This window comes from Heterodontus francisci, chromosome 40, assembly GCF_036365525.1.
Source record: "Heterodontus francisci isolate sHetFra1 chromosome 40, sHetFra1.hap1, whole genome shotgun sequence".
NCBI lineage: Eukaryota > Metazoa > Chordata > Chondrichthyes > Heterodontiformes > Heterodontidae > Heterodontus > Heterodontus francisci.
The window spans coordinates 17,730,449-17,747,401 of NC_090410.1; the positions used below are offsets into that span (position 1 = coordinate 17,730,449).

The 16,953-nt window shown below is 50.9% G+C and overlaps 2 protein-coding genes across 2 annotated transcripts; both read right to left on the reverse strand.

Moving 5' to 3' along the window:
* Window positions 1-886: 886 nt before the first annotated feature.
* On the reverse strand, window positions 887-2,411 carry LOC137353175 (uncharacterized). The gene is made up of 4 exons (XM_068019222.1): window positions 2,261-2,411; window positions 1,789-2,087; window positions 1,372-1,531; window positions 887-1,158 (listed from the first exon to the last, which is right to left on the reverse strand). The coding sequence occupies exons 1-4, from the start codon at window positions 2,409-2,411 to the stop codon at window positions 887-889; spliced, it is 882 nt and encodes a 293-aa protein (XP_067875323.1).
* Window positions 2,412-8,606: 6,195 nt separating this feature from the next.
* LOC137353124 (mRNA decay activator protein ZFP36L1-like) lies at window positions 8,607-10,756 on the reverse strand. Its single transcript, XM_068019142.1, has 2 exons — window positions 10,651-10,756; window positions 8,607-10,133 (listed from the first exon to the last, which is right to left on the reverse strand). The coding sequence occupies exons 1-2, from the start codon at window positions 10,687-10,689 to the stop codon at window positions 9,231-9,233; spliced, it is 942 nt and encodes a 313-aa protein (XP_067875243.1). The 5' UTR covers window positions 10,690-10,756; the 3' UTR covers window positions 8,607-9,230.
* Between the last annotated feature and the right edge of the window lie 6,197 nt (window positions 10,757-16,953).

Genomic DNA, 16,953 nt, shown 5'->3' on the forward strand with positions numbered 1-16,953 from the left:
TCACCTTCACGGAGAGAGAGAATGCAACGATGCAATCCTTCACATCATGAGGAATGCCACCCAGATGTGAGACCTCACGTGTTGAACTACATTTGTTGAGCAACGATGTTGGATTTGACTTGAGGAAAGCCATGATAAAATCTCAGGTAACCCAATTTATTACAATATTTTGTAACACATTCAAATAAAAAACCTTTCAATTCACCCTGTGAACCAGTAGTGATGTTAAAGTGATTTCTTAAATCATTTCCCAGTGCTCTTTCGGGTCCATGATCCCTCGCCACCAGACACACCAGAGGGAGGTGGCTGAACTGTTTGCTGCCCTGCTTGTGATGACTTTGGCGGACGTCCTCTGCTTGCTCGCGGCCGTGAGGACCCCGGCATCTCAGGGTTCTCCTGAGAAATCTCATGAGCACCCTGTAACACCCTGGGATTTTGCAGATCACATGTCCCTGGCAGAGGGAGCAAGGAGCTGGAGGATGCATCAGAAACGCCCTGAGAGGAGCTCCCATATGCGATGTGCTGCCCCTGTGCCCTCGTGAGGCTCGGACGATCCTCAGTGGTGACATCAGAGGGATGAGCGGCCTCGGCCTGGCGCCAGCGCATCAGATTCTGCTCTCTGATGCTCTGGTCCAGGGAGGCCACAATCGATCTGACGTCACGAAGTGCATCCAGAACTGGCCCTTCCACTGCAGCCGCCAATCTGTCAATGGAGGAAGCCAGATATTCAATTGCCTGAGAGTGAGCAGAACTCATACTCTGGAGGGATGTAGCCAGAGTTTGATTAATTCCGCACATTGTCTCAGGCAGCTCTGCCAGATTTCCAAGGACCGCTTGCTGCACCTGCAACATCTCCCGCCGAATGGATGTTCTCAAAGGCATGTCATCAGCTTGCTACTCTGCACTGGCCTGGCCTCCCACACTCCTTCGACTGTGTGAGGCATCGGCCGATTCTGCCTCTGGTGGATGGCCTGGCACCTGTGCTGTGCTGACACCTGGAGGTGAAATCGAATCCACGGACACGCAAATCCCAACCGGGGTGTCTATCTGCGCTGGTGCTTGGAGCGTCGCGAGGATGTGACGGTGCGCCCTCCTCAACCTCCGAGGTGGATGGTAGTACAACTGAGACGCTTCCTGTTCCATGCAGTTGGTCACCTGCTGGGAAAATCATATTGATCAGTTTGATCAGAAAGCCAGAGTTGAGCACATGTATTTGAGTCCATTATGGTCACATCAGAGTGATGTGACATTTGAGGGCAAAATTATGTTCATTAGTCAAACATCACAACATTGGCCCACCAATGCTCCCCCACCCTGCCCCCTCCCCCCCCCTCCGAAAAGCACTAATACACCACTTTCTGGATCACTCACTCTCATGGCCATGTCCACCGGCCTCGCCATCTTCTACAGCTCGTCCTCCTTCCTCCCCTGCTATCATCAATGCGTCGTCCTCCATTCGACTGAGGAATGCTGGACAGGCCACGCCACCACCTGTCCGGGACCTCTCTCGGGCGTTGTGTGCCCTCTTTTCCTAATTAAAGAAAAAAAATTAGTTCAAACATTTTTGTGGGCATGTGACGGGTTGATGTGGCATTTAACTGCTGTGCCATTGCTGAGCGTGCCCTCAGCAATCCCTCCTCAACGTTCATCTCACATATACCCATCTTCCATCCCAATGCAAGGAGGCAGCCAGGCAATGATCACACAGGGGTTCCACATTGCATCATGAATACAAATACACCCTCCCTTGACAAAATAACCATTAGATGAATGAGGAATGCCCCTTACCCGGGCAGAGCGAAGCGGGTCATTGAGGCGCTTGCGGCACTGTATCCATGTGTGCCTAACGACGCCACGGCTGCTGACCTCCTCCGCGACCTCTAGCCAGGCCCTCTTTCTCACTTTGGACGGTCGCCTTCTACCGTCTGGGCTGAAGAGGATCTCACGCCTCTCCTCAACCGCCTGAAGGAGGACCTGTAGTGATGCAGCCGAAAAACAGGGGGGGCTGAGCGAGTGCTTCTCCCCTCCATGACTTCCTCCACCTGTGTTTAAATCTCTAACTCCTTCTGCACTAACAGAACTGTAGCCTCTCAGTGAACCACAACTACTACAGCAGAATTACAAACAATGAATGACTACCTGGTCAATTTCATTGAACTAAACCATTTTCAAGGTCTTACATCAGGCATTCCAGGATGTGGCCCCGCCCCCAATGATGTATATCCTCCCGCCCGCACCAGCTGATTCAGGTCTCAGTTACGCCGCGGAGCAGCTAATTGGCTGCCCCGCGCATGATGCCGGTGGACAGGAGACGCAGCGCGGGATCGGAGGCCGCATCCGTTTGAGTTCCACCTGTACCGGAGCCAGCGATTAAGGTAAAATTCCGGCCGTAGTGGCCTGGGCTCTGTCATGCGTGACACAGTGTAAACCTGAGATGGAGTGACATTGATTGGTGAGAACTATAATGAGTTCCATTCGGAAGTGTTGAACAGGAGAGAGAAGGCTTTTATCTTGCAGACTCACATCAGAGTGACGGCCCTCACACCACTGTTCAATCACAATTACATCACCGCCACCCTCTGTCTAAATATTGGCCACTTGGACTGCTTGGTTGGCATCCTTCCCATCTACGAAAGATGATGGACATTCAGCAAACAATCCATTTAGGTGGGCTGTCTTCTCTTGGTGTGCCTTTGCAGATGGCTGTGAAGGCCAATCCTTGAGAGGCAGGTTCTGCACATGAAACTGTCAAGTGATGCTATAAGTTGTTGGTGTTGACGGGGGTGCCCATTGCCAAGCTGCTGTAGCAGCTGGTCATCGTGGTAGTGCACACCAGTCCACAGGATGTGTCCCCATTTCCCTCTCTTCCCCAGCTCGTGACTCCCGGGTACGATAGCTGACATTTAGGGCCTTCATGTCATGCGCGTGAGCATTCTTGAAGCGGAGCTTTGGTCATTTCACTGGTCGTCTGGCCCTGGCTACCTCACCATGCAGAAGGCCCTTGGGCATGCGACCATCTTCCATACCGCGGACGTGTCCAGTCCCCCAAAGCTGCCTCTGTTTGATTAGTGCCAACACACTTGGGAGCTCTGTTTTTGAACCTGCCACTGAATTTGAAAAGCTCTCTCCAGAGCAGAGAGGAGTGAGCAGCAGAGCAAACACATTACTGACTGCTGCTTCTCTGCTCTTCTGAAGGCACTGACTGTTGCTGGAGTGTGGGTTCCACTGCTGACAAACATCTTGCCTAACTTTCATGCTCCATTCCCAACCGCAACCCCCACCCCCCCCCCCCACCCCACTAGATTTAAAGTTGAATAATGTCCCACCTCCCTCCTCCACCCCTGATTGATGGCAAATAATGTCCTCCCTCCCTGCTCCAACTGGGTGCTGGTGAGCTCAGGCTGATCTGAAAAGAGGAAATAGCATCAAGCTGACGCCTGCCGTTTGCAGAATTTTCCTTTTACAGTCTATGTTCTGGCACATTCAGCCCCTGAAAACATTCCTGAGGTGTGTCTAAGCGATTGCAGATGCTGAGTGTGACGCACTCATGGACGAATCCCAAACTTCCTGAGCTGAATGTCAGCACACATTGGGTTGAATCAAATAAATTAAAACCAGCGACTCCTTGGTCCCTCTACGGCTCTCTGGCTGGGTTTAGAATGAAGCTCTTGCCATCAAAGATTGAGTAATTGGGATTCTGCACCAGTTTATACAGAAGCAGAGTACGGTCTCGAAAGATGAGCTCCCTCACAGTCCCAGTGTTTTCCACAGTTTTATTTCCCATCCTATTGCCTTAATACATTCAGTGTTGGAAGTGATAATTAAAAATTCATTGAATTTACAAACATAAAAACTGTCCATTCAGCCCAGCCAGTCAGTGTTGACGTTTAACCTCCAGGTGAGAAAATTGCACCTACGCCTCTATTCCCATAACTCTTCAACAACTTGCTCATCATCCACCTAGCCAATCTAATCTGGCTGACAGTTTCTGCCTCAAACACGAAACCTGGAAATAAGTCCCACAGCTTCACAACGATCTGTGTCAAGAGGTTTCTTCTCTTCTGAGTCTCTGACATTTAATTTTGTGTTTATTCACCATCATTGTAAAATCTTCAATTACTGAAGGCAATCTTTTTCCATCTACCCCTGCCCATTCCTTAAATAGTTTTGAACTTATCTATTGCATTGCCCAATAGTCAGCATATCCCAATCATTCAGTGACTGTGGAGCCCGTGTCCCAGTGAAAGTCAGTGCCTGTGCAAGGAACACCCCAGTGAGAGTCAGTGTCTGGAACTCGTACCCGAGTGAGAGTCGGTGTGTGGAACCCGTACCCCAGTGAGAGTCAGTGTGTGTGGAACCCGTACCCCAGTGAGAGTCGGTATCTGGAACCCGTCCCCCAGTGAGAGTCAGTGTCTGGAACTCGTACCCGAGTGAGAGTCGGTGTGTGGAAGCCGTACCCCAGTGAGAGTCAGTATCTGGAACCCGTCCCCCAGTGAGAGTCAGTATCTGGAACCCGTACCCCAGTGAGTGTCAGTGCGTGTGGAAGCTGTACCCCAGTGAGAGTCAGTATCTGGAACCCGTACCCCAGTGAGAGTCAGTATCTGGAACCTGTACCCCAGTGGGAGTCAGTGTGTGTGGAAGCCGTACCCCAGTGAGAGTCAGTATCTGGAACCTGTACGCCAGTGAGTCTGTGTGTGTGGAAGCCATACCCCAGTGAGAGTCAGTATCTGGAACCCGTACCCCAGTGAGAGTCAGTATCTGGAACCTGTACCCCAGTGGGAGTCAGTGTGTGTGGAAGCCGTACCCCAGTGAGAGTCAGTATCTGGAACCTCTACGCCAGTGAGTCTGTGTGTGTGGAAGCCATACCCCAGTGAGAGTCAGTATCTGGAACCTGTACTCCAGTGAGAGTCAGTATCTGGAACCCGTACCCCAGTGAGAGTCAGTGTGTGTGGAACCCGTACCCCAGTGAGAGTCAGTGTGTGATGAACCTGTACCCCAGTGAGAGTCAGTGTGTGATAAACCCGTACCCCAGTGAGAGTCAGTGTCTGTGGAACCTGTACCCCAGTGAGAGTCAGTGTGTGTGGAACCCGTACCCCAGTGAGAGTCAGTGTGTGATGAACCTGTACCCCAGTGAGAGTCAGTGTCTGTGGAACCCATACCCCAGTGAGAGTCAGTGTCTGTGGAACCTGTACCCCAGTGAGAGTCAGTGTGTGTGGAACCCGTACCCCAGTGAGAGTCAGTGTGTGATGAACCTGTACCCCAGTGAAAGTCAGTGTGTGATGAACCTGTACCCCAGTGAGAGTCAGTGTGTGTGGAACCCGTACCCCAGTGAGAGTCAGTGTGTGATGAACCTGTACCCCAGTGAAAGTCAGTGTGTGATGAACCTGTACCCCAGTGAGAGTCAGTGTGTGTGGAACCCGTACCCCAGTGAGAGTCAGTGTCTGTGGAACCCATACCCCAGTGAGAGTCAGTGTCTGTGGAACCTGTACCCCAGTGAGAGTCAGTGTGTGTGGAACCCGTACCCCAGTGAGAGTCAGTGTGTGATGAACCTGTACCCCAGTGAGAGTCAATGTGTGATGAACCTGTACCCCAGTGAGAGTCAGTGTGTGTGGAACCCGTACCCCAGTGAGAGTCAGTGTGTGATGAACCTGTACCCCAGTGAGAGTCAGTGTGTGTGGAACCCGTACCCCAGTGAGAGTCAGTGTGTGTGGAACCCGTACCCCAGTGAGAGTCAGTGTGTGATGAACCTGTACCCCAGTGAGAGTCAATGTGTGATGAACCTGTACCCCAGTGAGAGTCAGTGTGTGTGGAACCCGTACCCCAGTGAGAGTCAGTGTGTGTGGAACCCGTACCCTTGAAGAGTGCCTTGTTTACCTGTTTTTCTCTCTCTGCCCTTTCCCACTCCTGAATGCAACTCATACTCTTCACAGACTCTCAGCACAGAAGGAGGCCTTTTGGCTCATCTTACCTATTCTTTGGTAGAGCTATATAACGATTCTCATGCCCCTGCTCTTTATCCACAGCCCCACAATTCTTTTCCGTTTTGAAATATTTGTCCAATTCCCTTTTGAAAGTTACTTTTGAATCTGCTTCAATTGCCCTTTCAAGCAGCACATTCCATATCATAAAGTCGCTGCATAAAAAAATGCCTCCTCTTCTCGCCTTTGGTTCTTTCTCTTCTTGTTTCTCAACACTGTTGCTGTTGTTATCTGCAGCTCTCTCACTGTCCTTTCCCATCGCCACACCCTCCCCTCCACCCCCCACCCCACCTCCATTTCTTACCCATGCTCCTGTCTCAGTTCCCCAGCACTGTTATCTGTGTGTTGCCTCAGTAACATCTGCTGTGGTTCCAACCACTACTGCAGTGAGGTTCACCGAGTATTTCACCTTCTCTTCATCAGAACTCTGCCGGAAATGGCTGAGAGCAGCCAAAGTCAACAATGGAACACTGGTTTATAGTCCCTGCACAGAGGAGAGCTTTGAGCCAGCCTTTATTCAACATACAAGTTATTGGAATGATTACAAAGCTGGTGATTCACAGAGAGCTGAGGGGGAGGCATCGACCTTGACAGATGTCCTTGGGCCTGAGTTTGAAGCCAAACCCAACATGGTGAACTGCAGGATGACAGCATTTGTATGCATGAGGCGGTCTTTCAGAAAGGTGCACTGATTCCAGCTCAGAGGGGTCAATGACAGCTCAGAGAGGTCAATGACAACTCAGCGGGTCAACACTTGCCGTGATTGCAGCCCCTCCTCACAGCTCAGCTCACTGTTGGAACCTCTGCGTTTTCCACAATATCAGATTCTTCCTGATTTCCCTGGATGTCCCGATGCAACCAGAGAATGTCACAAGGAAAGCTCCCGTCTGGATCCAGGGAGAATGAGGAAACCCAAATTAATTGAGCTCCTGACTAAAAAATTGGGAAAATATTCACATTCACAACTGAACCTTCCCCCAATAAACGAGAAAAAGCAGAAACTGTGGCAGGTAAGTCAGGACCTGAAAGAGGAAATGCAGGTAAACGTCTGAAGGGAACTGAAACTGAGATGAGGAAAACCCTAAATAAGGACCGGGCTTGGGAGGGGAACGAAAACATTGGACAGCAGAACTTATGCTGTACCTGCCCTGTGTTTGATGGGACTGTGTAGAGGGAGCTTTCCTCTGTATCTAACCTGTGCTGGGAATGTTTGATGGGACAGTACAGAGGGAGATTGTTTCCAGTGGTTGAAGGGTCTCGAATGAGGGGGCATAAGATATATGAGTAAACAGATTTAAGACGGGAAGCAAGAGAAACTTTTTTTTTACATACAACTTTTGAAGCTGTGGAATTCAGTATCGGAGTTAGTGATTGAAGCAGAGAGCCTGTCAGCTTTTAAGAACGGGTTAAGATACATGGCTGAAGGAAAAGGGGATAAAGGGATAGCGAAACAAGGCAGCATTTAGGGATTGGGACACTGCTCATGTAGAAGATAAAAACCAACATAGGCTGTGAGGGGGCAGGGGGGGGGTGGGGGAACAGCCTTTCCATTTATATATTCTATGTAGATCTGTAAAATTTGCATGCACCCCATACTGTCCAGCAGGATAATGACCAGGAGCAAGAACTGAGGTTTCCTCAAATTATAGCATCTACAGTAATCAGTGCAGACTGGAGAACAAAACCTGGGCTGGGATATTGTGTGTGCATGTGTGTGTGTCTCCACGCTACCCTTAGACATGCTGGACCAGGAGTGGGGATGAAGATCACTCTCTACTTTTGTACAATTACTCAGTGCTATTAACCGAAAACATATTTTATGAGAATATCAGTGTGCACTAACCCCGAGTTAGTCATGTGCTGGGAATGAGCTGACTCATTTTTAAATTTACATCTGATCATTGCAATGGAAGCAAACACAGATTTAAATATGCAACACGCTGAAACACAAATGCAGAGAGTGAGACTGGGGGAAGGCCATCAAATTGCTATGCACTAGCCCCTACCTCCCACACAGTCCTGGTCTCCTCCCCACCCCACTCCCCTCCAACCTGGGTCTGAGTGTAAGACTTTGCTGTTTTAGCACTGGGCACCATGCCAGAGAACATATGATGTCACTGTAGCATGAGCATTGAACATGGGTGTGTTAAATTGCAGGTTGTAGGTCACGCGCGTTGTAAGAAGGACCAGCAGAGACAAGGGAGACAAAAAAAAAGTGAGCGAGTGCACTTTGAGCACTTTAAACACAGAAGTGGTATTGGTAGGTACAAATAAATCAAGGCTATCATCAGGTTAAAGTGCAGTTGTTTTCAGTGGGTTGTTAGTCATCTACACTCTCGCACTGCCCCACCTAAAGCATTAGTGGTTTAATAACATGCAAACGTCACAGGGGTTTGTACCGGGTTAGCAGGATGTTGTGTACCTTGTATCATAATTAATAATTAACTAACAGCACAAGCAGGGACATGGCATCAGAGTTTCAATAGGCACACTTCAGTCTGTAATATATAAAGCCACAAGTGAAGCAAGGAGATGGAAAGCAGGAGTTACAGACACTGGGTGCAACCGAATACAGTTAACGGTGGGGACACACACAGTTCAAGCTTTTCCAAACTAGAGACACCAGAATTCTCATTTCCCTCTTTATTTCATTTCACAAATGAAAAATCGGTTATAAAAGGCACCAGATAACATTATAATAGATACAAGGTCAGAACCTGTCATTGTGTTTTTTTAAAAAGATCATAAATTACCTAATAAAATATATTGCTATATTAAATATACAAAACATTCCAAAAATCTTCAATAAATAATTTAAATATAATCTATTTTGTGCAGCTTTGAAAGTTTGTAAATAAAAAAATACTTGGTACAAGTAGATTAATATATAGTAATTAATGGGGTTTGCAAACACTTGATCCCTGACAGCTTGCAACTCAGATCAGTTGAGTGATCATCACAAGGCAATTCGAATCTGTGCATTTTAGAAGAGATTCACAGTTTTGCTACAACAGGCGAATGATCCAACCACCCACAGAAATTCGGGCCCTCCACCCACTTCACCAGCCAAAGGTAGGACAAGGCTGCCCATCTCCGGGAGCACTGGCAGTCATAGGGTTAAACGGAATTGACTTCAGATTAATCCACTATAGTTTCAGAAGCTTTGGCTTGAAAGGTAAGAGAGCAAGTGGGAAAGGCAGTGGAGCCAGAACACCCAGAGTTTAGAGAATGGAAAATGTTCCGAGACAGATTTCAATCATCAGACACAGAGATCCTGCTGAAGATGGGGAGACGTCTGTTCGGGTCAAAAACAGGCGACTCAGACCCACTGCTGCTGCAATCTTCCTGGTCAGACAGAGAGTCTGCGTAGGTACTCCTCTCTGTGAAGGGGAAGTCTGTGTGAGGTGCCTGCACAGGCTGGCTGACGGGGGGCACGTGCTTGTGGCAGGTGCAGCAGGACATGCCCATAACCCGAGCAAATTCCTGGCTGAAGGCAGATCGCAGCAGGTCCCAGTCGGGAAGGTCGGAGCTGGGCGGAGGGGAGAGGGAGACCAGGGCGCTCCCATAACTTGGCTGTAGCCCCATGTAGTCGGAGGAAAAGCCAGAGAAGCTGGTGCTTTGTTTGAGCCGGGGGCGGTCGCAGCAAGGCTGCGGCCTGGAACCTCGTTCCTCCTCGAGGTTGTGGATGAAGTGGCAGCGGGACCCATATGGGCAGAACCCGCTGGTGTGGTAGGTGCGGCACAGCTCAGTCTTATACTTGGGGTGGCGGCTCAGGACCCGCAGTTCCCCCAGGCCATGGGCGAACTGACACTTGTCTCCATAGCGGCAGACGCCGTTCTCCTGGAAGGGCCGGCACAGTTCAGTCTTGTAGCGGGGGGATGGCTGCTGCTGCTGGGCCAGCTTGGAGGCATCCTCTAGTGAGTCACTGTCGCTCAGGCAGCGGGTCAGGCCCAGTGACTTCTGCAGGTTCCTCAGGTCAGTCTGGTCCAGGGATGTCGGCCAGTAGCTGTCAGTGAGGGTCAGCGGCCGGGATTTGGACTTGCTCGGGGGCAGGAAGCTGGTGGAGTGTCTGCGGAATCCGGCTGGTGGCCTGACTGCTCGGTAATCCAACTTGGGTTTAAAGGCACTCAGATCATCGGGGTCCATGATGCTGAACTATGGAGAGAGAAGGGAGAAAGAGAGTCAGTAACAGGTCAAAGCACAAGAACAACACTAGCAGTCCCCAGATCCCACTGGCTGTCTCTCTGGGACCCTGTCCCCCTCCTTACTGTGCCAGCCATGGCTCAGTGCGTCACACTCTGTCCTTCTGAGTTGGATGGTTGGAAGGTTCAGATCCCACTCCAGCAACTTGAGCAAAACAAGCTCCCACTGCCAGTGCAGTACAGAGGAAGTGCCGCACGGTCAGAGGCACCGTCTGACGGATGAAACATTGAACTGAGAGTCGGTCTGCCCCTCCCGGTTGAATGTAAAACATCGCACGGTGAATAAGGGAAGTGCAAGGGAGTTATCCCCGAAATCCTGGTCAATATTCATCAAAAAACATCGCAGTAAGAAATGATCGTCTCTCCAAGGTCTGCTTTTGGAATCTTGCTCTGTGCCGACTGGCGGTGGAGCGGCTCAGAATCAGACGAGCCGCCCGCCCGCTCACTCACTCACTCACTCACTCACTCACCCCGGACACCAGGTCACACAACTCCTTCAAGCTGCTCATCCTCCAGCAATAACTCAGTGAAACCCAGGAGCCGCGATACCAGAACCGGGCCCCGGAGCAGCGCTTTATACAGCTCCCAGAGAGAGAGGCGGTGCCTGGTGACGCACGGAGCCGGGAACTGGGGCAGTGAGTCAGCCCCGAGGGCGGAGCGGAGCGGAGCGAGGCGGGGACAAGGAGCGGAGACAGGCGGGCCGCCGGGGGGCGACAGAGGGACAGCGGGCACTTCAGCCGCAGTGGCCCGGGGACTGGGGGGACTGGGGGGACTGCGGGAGTCTGGGGGGGGGTGGGGGTTTCCGGCACTCTGAAATAATGAGTGGTCAAATTATAAATAAAACAAAATTAATGCAACGAAATGAAAATGTCTGATAGTGTCCACACTGTCCCTCTTTGTGTCTTTTCATCTCTCCCTCTCTTTCTGTGTATCTCCCTGTCTCTGTGTGTCTCTCTCCATCTCTCTCTCTCTCTGTGTATCTCCCTGTCTCTGTGTGTCTCTCTCCCTCTCTCTCTGTGTATCTCCCTGTGTGTAGCTCCCTGTCTCTGTGTGTCTCCCTCTCTCTCTCACGCTCTGTGTATCTCCCTGTGTGTATCTCCCTGTCTCTGTGTGTCTCTCTCGCTCTCTCTCTCTGTGTATCTCCCTGTCTCTGTGTGTCTCTCTCCATCTCTCTCTCTCTGTGTATCTCCCTGTCTCTGTGTGTCTCTCTCCCTCTCTCTCTGTGTATCTCCCTGTGTGTATCTCCCTGTCTCTGTGTGTCTCTCTCGCTCTCTCTCTCTGTGTATCTCCCTGTCTCTGTGTGTCTCTCTCCATCTCTCTCTCTCTGTGTATCTCCCTGTCTCTGTGTGTCTCTCTCCCTCTCTCTCTGTGTATCTCCCTGTGTGTATCTCCCTGTCTCTGTGTGTCTCTCTCCCTCTCTCTCTCTCTCTGTGTATCTCCCTGTCTCTGTGTGTCTCTCTCCCTCTCTCTGTGTGTATCTCCCTGTGTGTATCTCCCTGTCTCTGTGTGTCTCCCTCTCTCTCTCACTCTCTGTGTATCTCCCTGTGTGTATCTCCCTGTCTCTGTGTGTCTCTCTCGCTCTCTCTGTGTGTATCTCCCTGTCTCTGTGTGTCTCTCTCCCTCTCTCTGTGTGTATCTCCCTGTGTGTATCTCCCTGTCTCTGTGTGTCTCCCTCTCTCTCTCACTCTCTGTGTATCTCCCTGTGTGTATCTCCCTGTCTCTGTGTGTCTCTCTCCCTCTCTCTCTGTGTATCTCCCTGTGTGTATCTCCCTGTCTCTGTGTGTCTCTCTCCATCTCTCTCTCTCTGTGTATCTCCCTGTCTCTGTGTGTCTCTCTCCCTCTCTCTCTGTGTATCTCCCTGTGTGTATCTCCCTGTCTCTGTGTGTCTCCCTCTCTCTCTCTCTCTCTCTGTATCTCCCTGTGTATCTCCCTGTCTCTGTGTGTCTCCCTCTCTCTCTCACTCTCTGTGTATCTCCCTGTGTATCTCGCTGTCTGTGTGTGTCTCTCTCTCTCCCTCTCTATGTGTGTATCTCCCTGTGTGTATCTCCCTGTCTCTGTGTGTCTCTCTCACTCTCTGTGTATCTCTCTGTCTCGGTGTGTCTCTCTCTCTCTGTGTATCTCCCCGTCTCTGTGTATCTCCCTGTCTCTGTGTGTCTCTCTCCATCTCTCTCTCTCTGTGTATCTCCCTGTCTCTGTGTGTCTCTCTCCCTCTCTCTCTCTCTCTGTGTATCTCCCTGTCTCTGTGTGTCTCTCTCCCTCTCTCTCTGTGTATCTCCCTGTGTGTATCTCCCTGTCTCTGTGTGTCTCCCTCTCTCTCTCACTCTCTGTGTATCTCCCTGTGTGTATCTCCCTGTCTCTGTGTGTCTCTCTCGCTCTCTCTGTGTGTATCTCCCTGTGTGTATCTCCCTGTCTCTGTGTGTCTCCCTCTCTCTCTCTCTCTCTGTATCTCCCTGTGTGTACCTCCCTGTCTCTGTGTGTCTCTCTCCCTCTCTCTCTCTCTCTCTGTGTATCTCCCTGTCTCTGTGTATGTCTCTCCCTCTCTCTGTGTGTATCTCCCTGTGTGTATCTCCCTGTCTCTGTGTGTCTCTCTCACTCTCTCTCTCTGTATCTCCCTGTCTCGGTGTGTCTCTCTCTCTCCCTCTCTCTCTCTCTCTCTCTGTGTATCTCCCCGTCTGTGTATCTCCCTGTCTCTGTGTGTCTCTCACCCTCTCTCTCTCTCTCTCTCTGTGTATCTCACTGTCTCTGTGTGTCTCTCTCCCTCTGTCTCTGTGTATCTCACTGTCTGTGTGTCTCTCTCCCTCTCTCTCTCTGTATCTCCCTGTCTCTGTGTGTCTCTCTCCCTCTCTCTCTCTCTGTGTATCTCCCTGTCTCTGTGTGCCTCTCTCCCTCTCTCTCTGTGTATCTCGCTGTGTGTAACTCCCTGTCTCTGTGTGTCTCTCTCCCCCCCCCTCTCTCTCTGTATCTCCCTGTCTCTGTGTGTCTCTCTCCCTCTGTCTCTGTGTATCTCCCTGTGTGTATCTCCCTGTCTCTGTGTGTCTCTCTCCCTCTCTCTCTCTCTGTGTATCTCCCTGTCTCTGTGTGTCTCTCTCCCTCTCTCTGTGTATCTCCCTGTGTGTATCTCCCTGTCTCTGTGTGTCTCTCTCCCTCTCTCTCTGTATCTCCCTGTCTCTGTGTGTCTCCCTCCCTCTCTCTCTGTGGATCTCCCTGTGTGTAACTCCCTGTCTCTGTGTGTCTCTCTCCCTCTCTCTCTCTCTCTTTCTCTCTCTCTGTGTATCTCCCTGTCTCTGTGTGTCTCTCTCCCTCTCTCTCTGTGTATCTCCCTGTGTGTATCTCCCAGTCTCTCTATGTCTCCCTCCCTGTCTCTGTGTGTGTATCTCCCTGTGTGTATCTCCCTGTCTCTGTGTGTCTCTCTCCCTCTCTCTCTGTGTATCTCCCTGTGTGTATCTCCCTTTCTCTGTGTGTCTCTCTCCCTCTCTCTCTGTGTATCTCCCTGTCTCTGTGTGTCTCTCTCCCTCTCTCTCTGTGTATCTCCCTGTGTGTATCTCCCTGTCTCTGTGTGTCTCCCTCTCTCTCTCTCTCTCTCTGTATCTCCCTGTGTATCTCCCTGTCTCTGTGTGTCTCCCTCTCTCTCTCACTCTCTGTGTATCTCCCTGTGTATCTCGCTGTCTGTGTGTGTCTCTCTCTCTCCCTCTCTATGTGTGTATCTCCCTGTGTGTATCTCCCTGTCTCTGTGTGTCTCTCTCACTCTCTGTGTATCTCTCTGTCTCGGTGTGTCTCTCTCTCTCTGTGTATCTCCCCGTCTCTGTGTATCTCCCTGTCTCTGTGTGTCTCTCTCCATCTCTCTCTCTCTGTGTATCTCCCTGTCTCTGTGTGTCTCTCTCCCTCTCTCTCTCTCTCTGTGTATCTCCCTGTCTCTGTGTGTCTCTCTCCCTCTCTCTCTGTGTATCTCCCTGTGTGTATCTCCCTGTCTCTGTGTGTCTCCCTCTCTCTCTCACTCTCTGTGTATCTCCCTGTGTGTATCTCCCTGTCTCTGTGTGTCTCTCTCGCTCTCTCTGTGTGTATCTCCCTGTGTGTATCTCCCTGTCTCTGTGTGTCTCCCTCTCTCTCTCTCTCTCTGTATCTCCCTGTGTGTACCTCCCTGTCTCTGTGTGTCTCTCTCCCTCTCTCTCTCTCTCTCTGTGTATCTCCCTGTCTCTGTGTATGTCTCTCCCTCTCTCTGTGTGTATCTCCCTGTGTGTATCTCCCTGTCTCTGTGTGTCTCTCTCACTCTCTCTCTCTGTATCTCCCTGTCTCGGTGTGTCTCTCTCTCTCCCTCTCTCTCTCTCTCTCTCTGTGTATCTCCCCGTCTGTGTATCTCCCTGTCTCTGTGTGTCTCTCACCCTCTCTCTCTCTCTCTCTCTGTGTATCTCACTGTCTCTGTGTGTCTCTCTCCCTCTGTCTCTGTGTATCTCACTGTCTGTGTGTCTCTCTCCCTCTCTCTCTCTGTATCTCCCTGTCTCTGTGTGTCTCTCTCCCTCTCTCTCTCTCTGTGTATCTCCCTGTCTCTGTGTGCCTCTCTCCCTCTCTCTCTGTGTATCTCGCTGTGTGTAACTCCCTGTCTCTGTGTGTCTCTCTCCCCCCCCTCTCTCTCTGTATCTCCCTGTCTCTGTGTGTCTCTCTCCCTCTGTCTCTGTGTATCTCCCTGTGTGTATCTCCCTGTCTCTGTGTGTCTCTCTCCCTCTCTCTCTCTCTGTGTATCTCCCTGTCTCTGTGTGTCTCTCTCCCTCTCTCTGTGTATCTCCCTGTGTGTATCTCCCTGTCTCTGTGTGTCTCTCTCCCTCTCTCTCTGTATCTCCCTGTCTCTGTGTGTCTCCCTCCCTCTCTCTCTGTGGATCTCCCTGTGTGTAACTCCCTGTCTCTGTGTGTCTCTCTCCCTCTCTCTCTCTCTCTTTCTCTCTCTCTGTGTATCTCCCTGTCTCTGTGTGTCTCTCTCCCTCTCTCTCTATCTCCCTGTGTGTATCTCCCAGTCTCTCTATGTCTCCCTCCCTGTCTCTGTGTGTGTATCTCCCTGTGTGTATCTCCCTGTCTCTGTGTGTCTCTCTCCCTCTCTCTCTGTGTATCTCCCTGTGTGTATCTCCCTTTCTCTGTGTGTCTCTCTCCCTCTCTCTCTGTGTATCTCCCTGTCTCTGTGTGTCTCTCTCCCTCTCTCTCTGTGTATCTCCCTGTGTTTATATCCCTGTCTATGTGTGTCTCTCTCCCTCTCTCTCTCTCTCTCTCTGTATCTCCCTGTCTCTGTGTGTCTCTCTCCCTCTGTCTCTCTCTCTGTGTATCTCCCTGTCTCTGTGTGTGTCACCCTCTCTCTGTGTGTCTCTCTCCCTCTCTCTGTGTGTATCTCCCTGTCTCTGTGAGTCTCTCTCCCTCTCTCTCTCTCTCTCTCTCTCTCTCTGTGTATGTACCTGTATCTGTGTGTCTCTCTCCCTCTCTCTGTATCTCCCTGTCTCTGTGTGTCTCTCTCCCTCTCTCTCTGTCTACCTCCCTGTGTGTATCTCCCTGTCTCTGTGTGTCTCTCTCCCTCTCTCTGTGTGTATCTCCCTGTGTGTATCTCCCTGTCTCTGTGTGTGTCTCTCTCTCTGTGTGTATCTCCCTGTCTCTGTGTGTCTCCCTCCCTCAGTCTCTGTCTATCTCCCTGTGTGTATCTCCCTGTCTCTGTGTGTCTCTCTCCCTCTCGCTGTGTGTATCTCCCTGTGTGTATCTCCCTGTCTCTGTGTGTCTCTCTCCCGCTCTCTCTCCCTCTCTCTCTGTGTATCTCCCTGTGTGTATCTCCCTGTCTCTGTGTGTCTCTCTCCCTCTCTCTCTCTGTGTATCTCCCTGTCTCTGTGTGTCTCTCTCCCTCTCTCTCTGTGTATCTCCCTGTGTGTATGTCCCTGTCTCTGTGTGTCTCCCTCTCTCTCTCTCTCTCTCTGGATCTCCCTGTGTGTATCTCCCTGTCTCTGTGTGTCTCCCTCTCTCTCTCACTCTCTGTGTATCTCCCTGTGTGCATCTCGCTGTCTCTGTGTGTCTATCTCCCTCTCTCTCTCTCTCTCTGTGTATCTCCCTGTCTCTGTGTATGTCTCTCCCTCTCTCTGTGTGTATCTCCCTGTGTGTATCTCCCTGTCTCTGTGTGTCTCTCTCACTCTCTCTCTCTCTCTGTGTATCTCCCTGTCTCTGTGTGTCTCTCTCCCTCTCTCTGTGTGTATCTCCCTGTGTGTATCTCCCTGTCTCGGTGTGTCTCTCTCCCTCTCTCTCTCTCTCTCTGTATCTCCCTGTCTCTGTGTATCTCCCTGTCTCTGTGTGTCTCTCTCCATCTCTCTCTCTCTCTGTATTTCCCTGTCTCTGTGTGTCTCTCTCCCTCTCTCTGTGTGTATCTCCCTGTGTGTTTCTCCCTGTCTCTGTGTGTCTCCCTCTCTCTCTCACTCTCTGTGTATCTCCCTGTGTGTATCTCCCTGTCTCTGTGTGTCTCTCTCCCTCTCTCTCTGTGTATCTCCCTGTGTGTATCTCCCTGTCTCTGTGTGTCTCCCTCTCTCTCTCTCTCTCTGTGTATCTCCCTGTGTGTACCTCCCTGTCTCTGTGTGTCTCCCTCTCTCTCTCACTCTCTGTGTATCTCCCTGTGTGTATCTCCCTGTCTCTGTGTGTCTCTCTCCCTCTCTCTCTCTCTCTGTGTATCTCCCTGTCTCTGTGTATGTCTCTCCCTCTCTCTGTGTGTATCTCCCTGTGTGTATCTCCCTGTCTCTGTGTGTCTCTCTCACTCTCTCTCT

Bases quoted from the DNA above. Each gene is read 5' to 3' on its own strand.
- LOC137353175 (XM_068019222.1), bottom strand. From the start codon at position 2,411: ATGACAGAGCCCAGGCCACTACGGCCGGAATTTTACCTTAATCGCTGG. The intron at 1,532-1,788 runs GTAAGGGGCATT...TTCTTTAATTAG, and splicing joins ACCCGCTTCGCTCTGCCCGG to GAAAAGAGGGCACACAACGC. The intron at 1,159-1,371 runs GTGAGTGATCCA...TGATTTTCCCAG, and splicing joins CGGTGGACATGGCCATGAGA to CAGGTGACCAACTGCATGGA.
- LOC137353124 (XM_068019142.1), bottom strand. From the start codon at position 10,689: ATGAGCAGCTTGAAGGAGTTGTGTGACCTGGTGTCCGGG. The intron at 10,134-10,650 runs GTGAGTGAGTGA...CTCTCTCCATAG, and splicing joins TGTGTGACCTGGTGTCCGGG to TTCAGCATCATGGACCCCGA.